This window comes from Melanotaenia boesemani, chromosome 1 (genome assembly GCF_017639745.1).
Source record: "Melanotaenia boesemani isolate fMelBoe1 chromosome 1, fMelBoe1.pri, whole genome shotgun sequence".
NCBI classification, from domain to species: domain Eukaryota; kingdom Metazoa; phylum Chordata; class Actinopteri; order Atheriniformes; family Melanotaeniidae; genus Melanotaenia; species Melanotaenia boesemani.
Genome location: NC_055682.1, coordinates 7,322,209 through 7,338,811, shown reverse-complemented (window position 1 = coordinate 7,338,811; position 16,603 = coordinate 7,322,209). Strand labels below are relative to the sequence as shown.

General features: G+C 38.8%; 1 protein-coding gene across 2 annotated transcripts in view; it reads right to left on the bottom strand.

The window, feature by feature from the left end:
- The window catches only part of nav2a (neuron navigator 2a), a 234,295-nt gene that overhangs the window by 62,260 nt on the left and 155,432 nt on the right, over positions 1–16,603 (bottom strand). For both annotated transcript variants that reach the window (XM_041991998.1, XM_041992006.1), the window contains exons 3-7: positions 16,023–16,140; positions 11,840–11,892; positions 3,060–3,132; positions 2,636–2,861; positions 293–426 (exon numbers count right to left, since the gene is read on the bottom strand). In XM_041991998.1, coding sequence (XP_041847932.1) covers positions 293–426; positions 2,636–2,861; positions 3,060–3,132; positions 11,840–11,892; positions 16,023–16,140 — 604 coding nt within the window. The remainder of the gene's footprint in view (positions 1–292; positions 427–2,635; positions 2,862–3,059; positions 3,133–11,839; positions 11,893–16,022; positions 16,141–16,603) is intronic.

The window sequence follows — 16,603 nt, the reverse complement described above, 5'->3', positions numbered from 1 at the left end:
GTATGCTTATTAATCCTTTGTTTTTTTTCTTTAAAGTACTAAATGTACTGCATGGTGCATGGTGCGTGCATATTAGTTCTTTCTCTTGGTCTCAAAGCAGCTTAATTAACCTGATTACCAATAATAAAAAGCACCCAAAGGATTTGTTATTTACCATCAGTAGCATCGATATTCTTTAGAGCTGCAAGCTTACAGTCTTTCTCTTCCTCTCATGCGCACATTTTCTGCTTTGAAGTTCTACATCCATTCTAGATCAAAGTGTGCCGGAGCGTTAATGTTTTCTGGTTGTTACCTTTGTTCAGGTGTGAGTTGGCTTTGGTCTTGTCACTGAAGCCCTGACTGCGTCTGTTCCCAGCAGCACTGACCGAGCCTCGTGGAGGGATGTCACTGCCAGCAGTGGACACCCTCGCTGTGGGGCCAGGTAGTCTGACGGATGCAGAGAGAGGACAAGAGGAAAGAAAGAGGACAACAGAAGAAGGGGGAGAAATATTTTAATTTAAAGTAAGGTTGAATTCTCAGTGTTCATGTGTATTTTTCATTTAAGAATTCTACACTTTTCTAAACACACATTTCATGAATTGTTTATCTATGGAGCAACACAGAAAACAACATCTCTGCCCAAAGAGGAGGAAATAAAACTAATTAGTGCAACTTTACACAAAAAGTATTTTCTCTTTCTTTAACGAATAAGATTTTAAAATTAGTCATAGTGATTACTAGTAGCAATATTTAAATGTGCAGTTTGTTTGACCTTGTACAACTACAGGATCATAAAAAGTACCTCAAACTAAGTTGTTAATTGCATATGAGGAGATCACAGACTGAACCATAAACCATGAAAATAGTTTCCAATCTTCTGTATGAGTGTGCCTTGTGTCTGTGGGTTGTTGACCAGTCACACAACACGTGGTCATGTGGATGCAAACTGAAAATAACTGCAGACACATTTCTACCATTGCTACCTGTTAATTTATCTTTAGTGAAAAAACATCAACATAATAATCTTTAAAATAAAAAAGGACCAAAGCTAACACTACATCAAGACCGGGCTGTGGCTTTCTTGTGCTTTTTAAAGCCTAAACCATGTTTGTTGCTGCCTTTCTCATTCACACCCAGTTTACAACAAATTTTTCTGATTCCTTAAGAGTAGCTCTGTGCAGCTTCTATCTTAGTAAACTGATCTAGAATTACTTACTGAGCTCTAGAATTACTTACTGAGCTTTACCAATAAATAAACAAACAAATAAATAAGTAAGTAAATGAGTGAGTAAGTAAGACTGTCAGTCAGTCAGTCAGTCAGTCAGTCAGTCAGTCAGTCAAGTAGAAGGACTGGTCGAAAAATGGGGGGAAAAAAATTAACAAAAATCCTATCACTTTTAAAAGACCACAAGAAAGTCTGACATCCTTGAAATAAACAGCAAGACCAATAAACAAAAGGAATTAGGATGGCTTTAGTGTTGTGTTGTTTATATGTATATATATATATATATATACATATATATATATTTATATATATATTACCCAGATTTCCCTGAGGACTCTCCAAAGGGATTAATAAAGTATTTCTATTCTATATATATAACTAGTTATTGTTGCAAAGTGTTTTGATGGGGGGAGAAACTAAAATCTGAAAGAACAAAATAACATACACTTCATCTTGCAGTTGCCCCATCTTGTGGCAACATACATTTGCCACAAGATGGGGTCATTTCATTTCTTTGGAGTTGCTCCTAAATAGGGGACAGGATCTGGGATGGGCAGCATGCAAAACCAAATCCTACATTCAATTTCAGGTGCATTATCACATCATAAGACACTGCATGCTATACAAAAAAGAGGTTAATGTGAATGCAAACAAAAACAAAACAAAGGTGAATTCCAGTAACGTCTTACGGCAGACACGTTCTGCCAGATTCTTTCTGTGTTAATTATTGATGTTATATTATATGGGGAATGTTTTTTGTCAAGCAAGCCAACCCACACACACACACACACACACACTTGTGTAGGGGTTATCTAAAGGTCTTTCACAGCCCATTTAGCAGGCTTGCCAAATGAGGCGCGATGCCAGAGGCAGACATGGCTGTCCGAACATGGAGCCGTGAGCTGTAGTTCCTAACTGCTGAACACTATCACTCATGCATAATGGATAGTGCTTGTAGTAGAGATTGCTCTTAATCACAGACAAATAAGTAACATGAAACTCATTACAGTACAAAAGAAATGTTATCCTTGATTAGGGGCAATTTCTACCTCTGTATTTCCAGGAATGGGACAGGAGGGAGGTTTGGTGGAAGGGGAAAGAAAGGAAGGGGGACAAAAACCAAGAGCAAGTGAAGCTGACCTAGAGGTCTTTTTCTGACCAAGGGAAAACTTGAGTAGTTTACTCTGAGACCCATCCCTAGAAGGAGAAGAAAGGAGAGGAGAGATATGGAAGAGGACAGATAGAGGTCAAGTTTAGAATTTTAAATGGCATGAAGTGTGAACAGGAAGTGGAAATGTCAAACTGATGGATTTTAACAGCAGAAACATCAAGACAATGAAAAATACACACAAATCCATTCGCTCTGTCTCATAGATGATTATCTAATATTTCTAGCTTTACATGTTTTATGAATGAGCCAACGAGCATCACCTGGACTGCATCTCGGCCTGTGCTGCTTTCGGGGTTGTGAGGGGAGTCCCATGCGGAGATTGGCTGAGCTGTGCCGGAGCGCTGCTCTGGTGGCTCAGGGGAGGGTGTGTGCTTTGGGGGAGCGTGGGCTGGGAGTTTTGTCGCTGGGCCTGCTGCTGCTGTTGTTTGTAACGGGACAAGCTGAAGAAGAGGCCGAGGATGGCTTTCAGATTCCCATTCCGAATCTCTGAAGATCAGTTAAAGGGACAAAGTGAGGCAAAGGAAAAGTAAGCATTCTGCTAGCATTCAAATTCTTTTGCAGTCTGGCAAAAGAACTTGGCAACAAAAATGTTTCATGTCATAAATATTCAGTAAGAAAACCTGATCTGATCTAGTTTTAGGGCTACAGCTCTTGTTGTAATGTAAGTTAAAACTTGCAGCCTACCTTCTGCAGACAGACCCTGGATGTTGACTCCTTTTGCTGCTAGGAAGCTGAGGCAGGCATCTATGTTCTCAATCTGGAAATAGACAGACACAGCAGTAAGACAATGCATGCTGCACATTTCCATTCCAATTTACATATTTGGATAATGTCAGAGGAAACGCCTGGTCTGTTTTGTGCATGACTGAGTGTGCAAGAACTGAACTGGAAGTGAATTTTTACCATGTAAAGAATAAAGTTGGCATAATGTGCTAGGTAGTTAAAAGATGTGCAGAACATCAGAAATGATTATGAAATAGTTGGGAATGCATATCATGCCATTTATCATTCAGCATCCATTGATTTGACACAGTTGGATCAGAAAAACCAGTTTTTTTACTGGGTTTTCTTTGAGTATAAACACTTATTTCCTGCCAATAAACATAAATTTAAAATATTAAAAAGTAAACACTCCTGCCACAACAATGTTAATGTTAATCCACATTAAAAATATGCAGATAAATTTGTTAATAAAGTAATTAAGTAAATACACAAAACTGACTTTGAACAGGTATAGAAATGTTTTCTTTTAATATTCATTTGATTTAAAAACTAAATAATAATTTTATGTTATGAGATATTTATGAAGTTTAAGTAGACTGGGATAATCACACCAGCATTCAAACCCAACATACTTTTGTCAGTCGAGCTACACTGGATCAAACATTGACAGCGACTCAGTTGCTATGACAGCAGCCCTGGCAACCTGAACAGACTGCTGAGCTGTCACTGGACGGTGAGAGGATTTGATAGGCAGACGGGCTTTGTTTAGAGATCATGTGACCTATTATAGACAGAATCCACTGGCTGGTGCATCTAATCATTCGAGTAAACCACATAAAACAAGTCATCAAGCATGAATGATTGTGTGATCAAAGTGTACCAGCTGCTGTTGTTGATGAGCAAACATACAGGGTACAGCATAAAAGATATCAGTGCAGCACAGCCACTGCTCTCTCGTGTTACACAGTTTGTATTTACCAGCTCTGCAGATGTGGTAGCCTACAGTCTGCATAGCAATCAATAAAAGACTTATCTTTAAAATGGACATTTTATTATATGCACAAAAGTACAGAGGTGAAAAATCCTATTAGAATCACATTTGTTAAAAGTTAGGTTAATTTACAACAAAGTACACACAACAAACCCAGTTTGAAAGTTCAGCAGCTTTTGCAATCTCACACCCAAGGGAGAAACACACAGGGCAAAGATATTCAACGTGCTTCTTGAAAACTAAAAAAAATATGAACTCTGTCCTTTGTAAACAGGGCCGGGTGTGCGCAGCAAGCGGGAGGGTCTTGTTCTCTAAAGATTAATGACATGATTACACTTAATATGCACCAACCAAATATAGCCTGACCTACAGCCCCTGCAGTAGCTCTCCTGTTGGAAAAAATCCTACTGTGAGGTGAGAAGGTGAAGCACAAACTTATTTGCCAGCCTCCATAACAACATGTAAATATCTACTGACAATAGATACTGCAGGCATTCCACCAACCAAATCTAGAAATGCAAATAAATTAAACCAAAGCTACCTCCTTTGTTGAGGTCAAATCCTCCTTTAGTACAATTCATATCTCTAAGCACACTTCTAACAACTGCTACCTTCATGAAATACCCCAATCAACAAGCATTTAGTTTTAAGAGGTTATTCATACAATTTAGTCAGGGACAGTACACATGAACAATAATCTCATAAGAGAAGAGATGCACTGTACCAGATTCAACCAATAGTTCATTTCCATTTGTAGTTCCAGGGTAAGTAAACACAAAAGTACATTTAAAATACAAACACATCAAGAATACACATACAGTCAACACTTTTCCACTCAACAGTGTCTCAACAGTGTGACTGCAGCATAAAAAACTATAAAGATCACTTGTGATAAAAAAAAAATATATATCAGTTCATATTTTCTATGCTGAAGACTAAACAGACCACTAATGCTGACATAATGAAGACAATGACTTTAGTTAGGATCCACAGAATGTAAACACATCTAATGAGTAAGACTAAAGTGTACGTAGAAAGTCACTGAAATCAGACTAAAATTAAGTGCAGACCGCTTTTTCCTGTTCTGCACTCAGCAGCTTATGTTGATCTGCACGTGAATAAATTAATCTCAATATATCTTGTTTGTGACAAGACACAATCCAACAATCAAACATGCATGTCTTGTTAAATTAAACACAAATGAAGTGGCATTTACTCTGACAGCTCTCAGTTCTCTGGTTTTCCAACAGCTGTCAAAGCTACCAGCAACCATGTCCAGCTGCAGGTAAACAGGCAACGTAAACACACACTGATCTATAATATTGCTAGACTGATCTCTTGATTTACGCAGGAGGCAGCACTATACTTTTCTGTCTATGTTTTAACAGGAACAACACTGTGTACCACAAAGAATGCAGTTATTTCAATATAACAAAACAGGCCTGATTAAATCAGTTGACCATGTAAAACGACTTCCATTACAGCAGATCCCTATAATCACCACCAGATAGCTCAGAACTGCTTTACATCTAAAGCCAGCACTAAACCAGAGTTGACTCTTCCAGGTTGTTTATCTGCATGATACTTTCTTCCTTACCTTCCTGATGATACAGCTGTATTCACTGCTGAGCCAGTGCTTCTTGTAAATGCACTCTTAAATTCCCCTCCTACCTGAGCCATATTAATGAGTGAAAAGACCACCTGACTCCACGCCACTGATTGAGCTGAAACTGCATTGTTGTCCCTGCTGTCATTTCTGTGACCTCTGACCTGAGAAACAGCTGTTGTCAGGCTGAACATTTGCTACTTCGAGGTGATACAACTAGGAATTTAGGAACAGCAGGATTGCAGAGTATGGCCCTCTCTGGATGCCACAGGCTCCCTAAAATAAACCTCTTTGAAACACCCCGCTAACCCAGTCTTCTTTAATACCTAAACCTCCTAAACCTCACTTGAGTGACTGAACCACTGACTGACTGCCCCAAATTCCCTATAATAGTTGAATTTTAAATAGCAGCAGCTTTCAGTGTAAGATACCCCTTCATAAATGCCAGGTCTGTCCTGCTGAGATGCACCCTAACCACACCCCACAGGGGGTAGAAATACTGAAAGCTCTTGCTATTTAAAACCTGTAGAAACAAGAGCTCTGAACTGCCAGTAGAGCATCATTCAGACACCCACTAAGCTACAGAACTACAGAGTGAACTCAGTACAGTTCCACAATTAACTGTAATAATGAGAAATCTCTTGAAATAACCAACAAAAAAACATTTTCTTTAATTGTTCTTTATTGTTGATTTTCCACTGATTTTGAGTACGATTCATGTGTCAGTATGATCTGGAAGCCACAGCAAAGCATTGGCAGGGATGTAAGTGACATGCCACCCTATCTCCTCATAGAGGAAATGACTACAGCAATACTTAGAGGATTACTAATGCACCTTTATAAGATATCTGGTTGTTCATCATCTGTTAAACAACTGAGAACAAAAGCTTTTTCAACTCCAAACAAAACAAGAAACTGAATACATGTCACCATCTTTGTGTTACTGTAAAATTACATTCATAGCCATTCTTTTGATCCTAACTTTTCTCCACAAGTTTGTCAAGCCAACAGGCTAATAAATGATCCAAAATGTTCCAAGTAAAAGAAACAAGATATATACAGAGCCAAAGGGGCAAGCATACCACATAAGCAGAATACTGAGGAAAATCTAAAATACCTCTAAACAAGAGAGGTCCCACAGTCAAGAAATCTCTCCCACAGTCCAGCTCTATAAGGCAGCTCGTCCTGTACCTGACTGAGAACTCAGTTGAGTTCCTGCAGTGTAACTGCTCCTCTGCCAAGCTTCACACCTCAGTAAAGGCCACAGTCACCGCCTGCTCTGATCCGGCTCCCGGCAGCAGCAGCGCTGGGCCGGCCAGCAGACAGCCCTCTGAACAAACACTTCCCCCCCTCACAGGCCTGCTATTGTTGTGTGTGCGTGTGTGTGTGTGTGAGAGAGAGAGAGAGAGAGAGAGCAGAGAAGTGGAGGGAGTGTGTCTGAGCAAAAGTATTACGTGTCTGAAGCAGGATCTTACTAATAGGAACTTTTGAGTTCTGATTCTTTATTTAAACCAACACCCATCTTAAGTGATGGGATCACCTGAAGCAGACTGTTTTTTAATGTCACTATTTTATGATTTGAACTAAGCTTTATTTTTGCCAGAGAGCAGCTCCACATAATATAAACAGCAGTCAGGAAGGCAGTCGCAGCTCAAATTCTAAATGTTTGTAATTGATGTAAACCTGTAAATTAGTTTAAGTCCACAAACTTAATAAACCAAACCGATGTGATGCTTGACACCTTAGATCTTGAAAACTGTGCCATGATTTTAGTTTATTTCAACTGAGTTTTGTTTTTGTAGCTATGTTGATCAATTCTGTCTTATAACATTCTTGTTAACCCGTGAAGATGGCCTAATTTGTGACGCACAGGATCTGTAAATGTGACAACTGCTACAAGAAACAATCAGTGATGTTAACAATACAGTAAGTTTGTCTAAACCACTAAAAATGTTGCTAATAAAGGTGTAATGTGGCACGTACAAAAGGTCAAAGTCGATCCCTAAACTGAAATGGAAGTTTACAAGATACAGTTTAGGTAATAATTAGTAACTGATCTCTTTCCGGTTAGTCTGGGTAACATAAAGGATTATTTAAATCTTGTTTGATAGAATGGCTTCAAGTTATTTTAGCTTTCCAGATCTTTGAATAATTTTTTTCCTCTTTTTAAAATAAATTAATACATTTTTTCTTTATATCCCCAGTCTTTTTTGACATACAATCTTGGATTCTTGTTTTGTGAATCATGTTTTTTACTGTTGTCTTCCTCTAAACTTCACATTTCTTAATTAACTGCTGTTTTAAGAGTTTATTTTTACATCTTTTTCCAACCTCAGATCAAGACTAGCTTTTACATTGAAATGTTTTAATTTTCTCTTGCAACATCAAAATGTCCCTGGTAAAGCCAAGAGAATAATTCAGTCCAAGTGTCTTTAATTTATTGTAAAGAAAAAAAAGGAGTATGTCTAAAAACTCATTTCAATATAAGGCCAAACTTTCTAAAGTTCCCGGGAGGCTTTCTATTCACTGTTGTATTAAGTCTACTCTGAATTGACTATTTGTTATTGCAGCAGATGACTGGCTTATGCAACAAATAATAAAATCAAGAGCAGTCAGATGCTGTTTTGCAATTTTAATGTGTTCAAGTGATCCCACATGCTCCAACTCCCCAATAAGTTTCACAACATTTGGCAGTTTGAGGTTTTGCATCACCACAAACTGCAAAAATCACATACCTCCACTTCACAGCAATGGAATACATCAGGAGTAAATCAGCAACATGCAAGAAGAAAGTTTGCACAATGTAGCATGGACGCATCATTATGCATTACTGGATCACCTCTGTCACAGATTACTGACTTCTGTTGCATCATCTGGTGTTCAGCAGTTATTTTGTTCACTGCTGAAGGTTCTATTCATTTCTTGCTCAAGTCGCTAGAAAAGACTTGTTATTTTATCTATTTTGGTTGCCTAGCAACACATACTGTATCTTCTCAGTTCTTGTCAGTCCACCATGTGATCACCGCAGTTCTGATCAGCTGACACAGATAGGGATTTACTCTCTGAAACACACATGGGAAGTACCTCTCTTTGATTAAACATTAACCAGCTAGATGAGGCATTAATAAAACATCTCTTTGGTATTTTTCATGTTTACATAGTAGAGCTTCTCCATTTACAAAAACACTAAAGCTAAATTTCCACAAAGAAAAAAAAAGAAAAAGAAAAAAAAGAGAAAACTAACTAGAGGCACTCTGTGCATAGACAAAGTGGTGCTGGGTGTGTTCACACATAAAACCTTTAAGTGATACTGCATCTGAAGGGTGAATTATAGAGGTAAGCTATATTGTCCAGTCAGGAAACTGAATGTGATCATACAGGTAAAAGAGATGAGTCCATCATATAGATCCCAGGTGATGTTTTCTTCAGTCTGAGTTTCATTAAGCTCATCAAACACCTGGCTCTGCTTAATCTACCTGTGTGGCCATCTGTCAGCCTCCCATCTCAACTCAAACAGTTATAGCAGCAGTAGGAAATAAGCAGATTGGACCAAAGTTGTCACTCCACCAAACAAGTTTATTGAGGATTAAAGCAACTATTCAAAAAGCTCTATTTTTTTTAAACCACAGGATCACAGGAAAAGAGGCCCCTTCAGAAGCTGCTGCCTCAGTGGGATGCTCAAACATACAACCGATGTGTGTTTGAGTATCTAGGTGTGCGTCCTGTGTGGCTTTAACAGCTCAGTGTGAAATCAACACCACTCTTCTGGACTAAAACCACAATGACCCGACTATGGGGGTCTGTTTAACGAGGATGTGACAGTTGTAAATACAGCCACTCACTCAGGCCTGTACAGGCAATGGGCTAATCAGCTAGCATGAGAGCGAGGTGAGAGTGCTACAGTTTATTCCACGGATGGAGCCAATTTCCATGTTTATTCGTTCAGAGGCCAAGGTCAAGTTAAGTGGTGGTAATTGGCAGCAGCTTTGGAAGCTTTGGGAGTTTAAATGCAATGAAATCAAGTGGAGTAAAAGTAGACTCACACACTTCCCCAACCAGCTGCCACATAAACTCTATGGACGTGTGTTTGTTTTAACAGCACTACAGCGCACAAAGCAGACATTTGCATAATGACTGCGGCTGCACCTGCTCTTAGCTCTGCCTGACTGCTTCAGATTTTGCTTCATAGAAAAACAAAAAAAACAATGAGATTATGCACATAGATCAAATAAAGCTCACATAAACACAAACAGCAACAACTGAGCTCAACTACTCCATATCAGAGCAGAACTTGACAACTATTTTACAGCAAGCAATTTAATGTTTAAATGTACTATAAAAAAGTGCAATAATTTTTATTATTGTGTCAACTGACACAAGGTTTTTAATTTACTTACACATTTTTAAGATGAGGTCACAGTATATATTTGAAATAGTTTCATCTGCTGCAGATCATCTAATTTGCAACTTATCTTTTTATTGTCAAAAATATTTTAACCAGCACCTTTCTAAACAAATGTTAAAGATAAAAATCAAGTAAAATACCAGCACACAAAAACAAAAATAAACCACTTGAAAGCATGGATCCATCCTGTCTTGTATTAATGGTTCAGGTGGGCGGTGCAATACTATGGGCATAAATTTCTTGCCACAATTGGGGCCTCGTAGTACCAACTAAAAATGATCCACACCACATCCTGAGTATTGTTGCTGACCATGTCCATCCCTTTATGACCACAGTGGAGCATCTTCTGATGGCTACTTCCAGCAGGATAATGCACCATGTCACAAAGTTCAAATCATCTCTAACTGCGCTCTTAAACATGACAATGAGTTTACTGGACTCCAATGGCCTCCACAGTCACCAGATCTCAGTCCAATAGAGCAGCTTTGGGATGTGGTGGACATGGAGCAAATATGGAGAAAAACTATGAGGAATGTTTCCAGCATCTTGTTGAACCTAATACACCTAGAATTAAGGCAGTTCTAAAGTCAAAATGGGGTCCAACCCAGTACCAGCTAAGTGGACTTAATGAAGTGGCCAATGAGAGTAAAGAAGTAGCAAGTTTGTCTGAACTAAATTGACTTGAGTCCATTTTGGAATTAATACACAGCTTCTAACAAAAATTGCCTGAACAGATTTTGTTGTGCTCAGTTTACAAAACACAATAACAACAGTCAAAGCTGAATTTAAACCAAATTAAATTAACTTGCCACATTGCACAGACCTCTTTTCCATGTGTAGAAAGGTTTCATTATCTACAAAGAATGTGCTTTTTCAATACATTTTTTAAGAAATCATGAAATTAAAACAAAAATGTTGAAAATGTAAAACCAAAATCAAAACATGGAAACAAGCACAATAAATGACTGCAGATCATCCTTAAACAATGCGCTATAATAATAGTCATCTGGGTCCAATGTGGGTATGTGTGTTTGTGCTGAGGCTTTAGAGATCAGCTGTGCTTTCACCTCCTTCTCAGATGTTAAATTTGGGTGTGTATGCCTCTCCCTCTCTTTCTGGTGCTTTGAGAGGCTTCAGTAATCTGGCTGGTGGCCAAAAATAGCCCCCCCTCAGCTGGCACACTGGCCTAATTTATGACCCATCACATACAGCTGAGGGCAGCCCTGCCTTGGGATGTTTGGTTCATTTCCCACAGAGAACTAAAAACTGTGAAAGCATTAAAACGCCACCAGCAGTGTCATGAAAAAAAAAAAAAATCTCACTTTTCTGTTTGCTAAATGTCCCGTAGGAGAAAAAACACAACAAAACCAACTCTCTCTCACCAGTGCTGATCAGTCTGATATCACTCTTTCACTCAAGAAATACTGCACTTTTTTACAAGTGTAATAAGATGAAGCAAAAACTGACCCCAGAAACCAAAGCCTATGATGCTTTCAACTGAGAGCCAACAGCCTGAAGTCAGAGCCAGAGGCTTCGCAGACGGTAGCCCGCTAGACCATAAAAGTAAATATAAATGGACTAACTATTCCCATCTACAATTATTCACAGGGACTTCTGCACCGCAGCTTCCAGAAGGGACCCTTGAGATGCTAAATCAAAGAGGTGTGTTACTTCACACACATGTGCACACAAATAAATTTCACAATGTGGTGCCAAAACAAACTTAGAAGGTCACTTACCATCTGAGAACGGCTCTTGGGACAGCCATTGATGTCGTCAATCTTCTCATTGGCTAAAGACAGAGACAGAGAGAGGAAGCAGAGATGGGAAAAAAATGGAGATGATAAAAGCTCTTTTCACTAAATGTAATCCACTCTTTTAATAATATGGATCTAGATTCCAGTATGTGTGTGTCCCAGACAGTTGCTGTCTAAGCATGGGGCAGCAGAGGTGTTCATGCCGGTGAATGTGACCCTCCCTCATCTCCCTCCCACTGAGACGTGAAACACTATCTGCTCCCAGCAAATGGGAACGGTGCCGGTGGGGGCCTGACCAGCAGTGTTGTGCTGTTTTTTTTTTTTTTTTTTAAAAAGGGGGAGTGTGTGTTGTGTCAAGGAACCCTCTCGTCCATTAGAGATCCAACCCACAACAGCTGAGACACGGCCGTCAGATCACAGCTGACGACTGTGCCAACAGCACAGACTTTTGCATCAGAGACATAGTGAGGCCTACGATGCCGCTCCGTCCCAGGACCCTGTACTGCTCCATCTATACCATGAGAAAAGGCTGAAGTATGTTTCAAAACTGTTCATGTTGGCAAACACACTCATGAGCATGCTATTTTTGTCTTTTTGTTGTTTGTGTTTTTTTTAAGCTACAAACATTTTGGATTGCTATACAACAAAGCTTCATCGAGTCTGGCTATTTATGTTTGAATAGTGGAGGAAGATCAATCAAAAATGGATTTAAATGCTTAAAAAATGTAATTATATATTAGGGAAAAAGTAAATATGATGATGTACAATATGGATTTTCAAGATGATTTGTCCAATTTGAAAGGATTAAATTCCAGGATAACCTGAATCTAAAAAGTGTTCAAACATTTTCTAATACAGTAACAGTGGGAGCTTGATTTACTTCTTAAAAATGTGCAAACTGGAGACACAAACACTCCCAGGACAGAACTTTCGTAGATACCCAACATAAACAATAACCAGATAAAAATATTTAGTCTTCTGTATTCTAACCACACAAGTCAATAGCTTCATTCAGGTTGGATAAAAAGCTAGTTTATCTAAGACAACTGGGAATTTAAGATGGAGCCAGATGCCCCAGAAAAAGAAATAAAATATCTGAATGATATTTAAATGAGAAATTATTATACTACTACTACTATTATAGAGACATGCAATAAAAACCTGGATGACGTCCTTTCACTAAAGTCCTGACATTGAGTGTAAAGTGGTAATAACAGGTGCCGTACCAGGTCAGATCGCTGACCCAGCGTGGATGTCTCAACACCAGCAAGCTGCTCTGGTTTCACCAGTGATTGTGTGGTGTGAGTTTTTCCCAGAGGAAAAAAGGCAGCCGGTAGAAAGGCAGGATAGAACAGGTGAATCGTTGGTGTTGATTCAGTCAGAGAGCATGGCAACAGTCAGCTGTCAGCACATACTTTATTTGTACGCTTGAGTGAGTTTCCCAGGAGCAAAAATGCGTTCTCCACTAATAACAGGGTTTTCATTTCAAATCCTGGCTCCTTTACATGCAAAATTCACTAAAACTTCAATTTTATTCTCATGGCAGCAAAACATACTACAGTGAAGCTCTGCTACTTACACTTACATAGCACCTTTTGTTTTATTTAAATCATGTGCTTCTCATTCACCAGTTCACAGACACTAATGCAGCACTTATTACATACAGTAACTCTATATTTAGCACTCAGTGCCTTTTTAAAACCACATTCACACACCAGTTAACAAAATCAGGGGCAACATGTGAGGTTCTTGCCCTCATGTCTTGCCCAGATATTTTGACACATCGGGATCGAACCCTCGACCCTCCAGTTGTAGGATACCAACCGTATCAGCCTAAAAATAATAAATAAATAAAAATAACATCTCAAAGGACTGGGGGGATGACGACTGCTTTGTGTATGTATATACATGTGCATGTGTGTGACTGTGTGAAAGATTTTTATTGTTTTTTATTGTTATGTAATCTATGTTGATGTGTGTAAAGGCATGTTTTAGTTGCTTTTATTTAATCATGTAAAGCACTTTGTGTTGCCTTCAGCATAAAAAGTGCTTTATAAATAAAGTTTCTGTTTTGCATATCTAAATTTAAACAGCATGATGTGCAGTAATTGCAAATTATTTAGGAAACTTTTCCGATTGGTTTACAACCAATGAAACACTAAAAAATGTTGGACTGATTATATGTCAGTTACCAAGACAGAGCAGGTCAACATGGCTTCATATCAACACAAACATTGAAGATTAAAACTAATCCAAAGTTTTGTAGACATTTCTGCTATTTTCAACGTAAAAAGTTAAAATCACAAGGGTGAACTACAGGATAGAAATGGCTGAAGTCTGAGTTTCGTTCCTGGTTGGTTTCAAGTACAGGGCAATGCTGTTGCATAGCAAGTAGCTAGGTTATTCCTCAGATCTTATTTGGTTATTCCTCTATGTGAACATATGGACTTTGTCTACCGTTGCCCATTCACACACGTTCATATAAGATGTAATCTCACAAGTGGAAATACTCTGACGTGACACCTGGGCACAGGAGGCAGGACATGTTGCTAAGAGAACGTGGCTTTGTTTAAATTAAATATATGCTTCTCTACTTTTCCATAATGCTGATCATTAAAATATTGCAATCAATAAGAAATGCATTTGAACAAAACTGCTATACAGAATATGTAGAAATGCATTATTTTACATGCTTCAGACTATTATTACCTGCATTCATACATGGTCTCATCTTCCAAACCTAAAGGTCCAATATATATAAAACTTTAAAACCCCACAAAGTGACACAGAAGCGGAATGAATAAAATCAAATGGGAGTGAAAACCTAAAGTAAAACTTACATTGCAGTCCTTAAAACAGCTTGTTGAGTTTTTCTGTTGGAAAAATGACCACAATCTGGAATGGCCTTTATGCACTCCTTTTTTAGGGAGGTTCTCTTAGCAAAAGAAAATGTATTCAGTTGAGGAAAATATGGAAGTTTCCTCCTTTATTACTGCAAGTTAAGGAATCATACCAGCTTATTCACGCTGTTAGAACTAGCTGTTAAAACATGCAGAAAAGGGGTACAGATGATGACAAACGGAAAGAAGCTGTGCGCTCAGGTAATAAAATTATTCCAGTGTTACGTCCTCATGTAACAATAGTTATTTGCTGCTGTGTTAAGGTCCAAAATATCATGTGGAAACTTTAATATCAGATGGCAACATGAAGGCAGCAGAAAGTTCAGTTATATGTGAATATATGAGTTCTCACATGCAAACCCTCAAGGAAATGCTGAATGAATGAATGAATGAATGAATGAATGAATGAATGAACGAATGAACAAATGTAACTTGATATGGATAAAATTGCATATGATGCTTGTGAACTTGATCAAATGCAAACAGCAGTCACATCCAGGATCTACAGCGTGGGAACAGTGATGTTCTTTGTATCATAGAAACTGGAAGTGTAAAATCTGGGTCAGAGATGTGGGGGAAGAGCTGGGAACAGAAAGTCATTGACACGCTGAGTCACCGGTCAGCTGGTGTCTGCCTGTTTCAGCCTCGAGTCTGCCAGCAGATGCAATGACAGGCTGAGGACGGCCAGACCAAATGACAAGACTGATGATGATGACACATAGAGGGCCGTAGGTCAAAAACACAGAGGAACAGGCAACTTTCAGAGCCCATGTTTTGTTGAAGAGCCTCACAGTACAGACAAGCTTTATGAACTTTGAAAATATAAGTGAATCAAGAACATGTTTAAAAAGAAAACACTACGGTCTAAATGCAAGTGTCAAAGTGGCTGACATGTAAACACTTTATATGGTAAAAAGATAGAAACAAAAACAGTACAAATCCTTTCCCCCCATATTTCCCCTCTTTTTTTTGATTAATATTCAGCGTTTCTGTCATCTAAATGTCACACACATTAGATCCCTTCAGGTTTTCCTTCTGTAAGAGTCCTTATCAGTATCTCATGAAGAAAAGCTGCAGTTATAATATAAGAAAATAAACTGTGCATTAGCCAACATTATATTACTTAAAAAGGTACATTAACTAAATAACACTTGTTTTGGGAAAGGTCAGACATATTTATCAAACTAGTGATGTATTTAACTTTGCCCCCATCAAACACACGATCAGTGCAGAATTCTTTTTAAATAAAATGAGTGTTTCCTTACCTACAACCTGAATGATCTCAGCCAGCAGCACTCCATCTGTGACGTCTGTTTGCAGGTCCTTGATGAGACGCTTGTGGCCTGACTTGGCAAGGTAGTGGTTGGCCCAGTCTGTGTAGATCTGCGGTCAGACACAAACACAAACACCGTCTTCAGTCATGAACCACCAAAACTAATCCAATCCAAAACAGGGGCAGCCCCATCAGGTCAGCCACGTATTTCAAACTCCAAAAACACTTGAGAACTACAAAAGGTAGGAAAGGTTGTAGCAAATTTACGACTAATAAAATAACAGCATGGTTGAATGGGAGCAGAGTAGCCCTCTTTCTTTTGTTGGAGCTCCGATCTGGCATATATCCTCGTGGTATTCAAATTGGGGCCATTGTGCTCAGCCAGGGCATTCATCTCGGAGCACACGGCGGCTGTTTTCAATGGGCCATGCTGACATCACTCTCTAGGGACAGAAAAGACCCTTCACTGCCTGGGGAAAGGAGAGGAGGGGGGGCAGAGCAAGCATCTGAATAATCTGAATAGCTTCCTTCATAATTAGTTGCCAAACTCTCTCTTTTACTGAGTCACTCTCT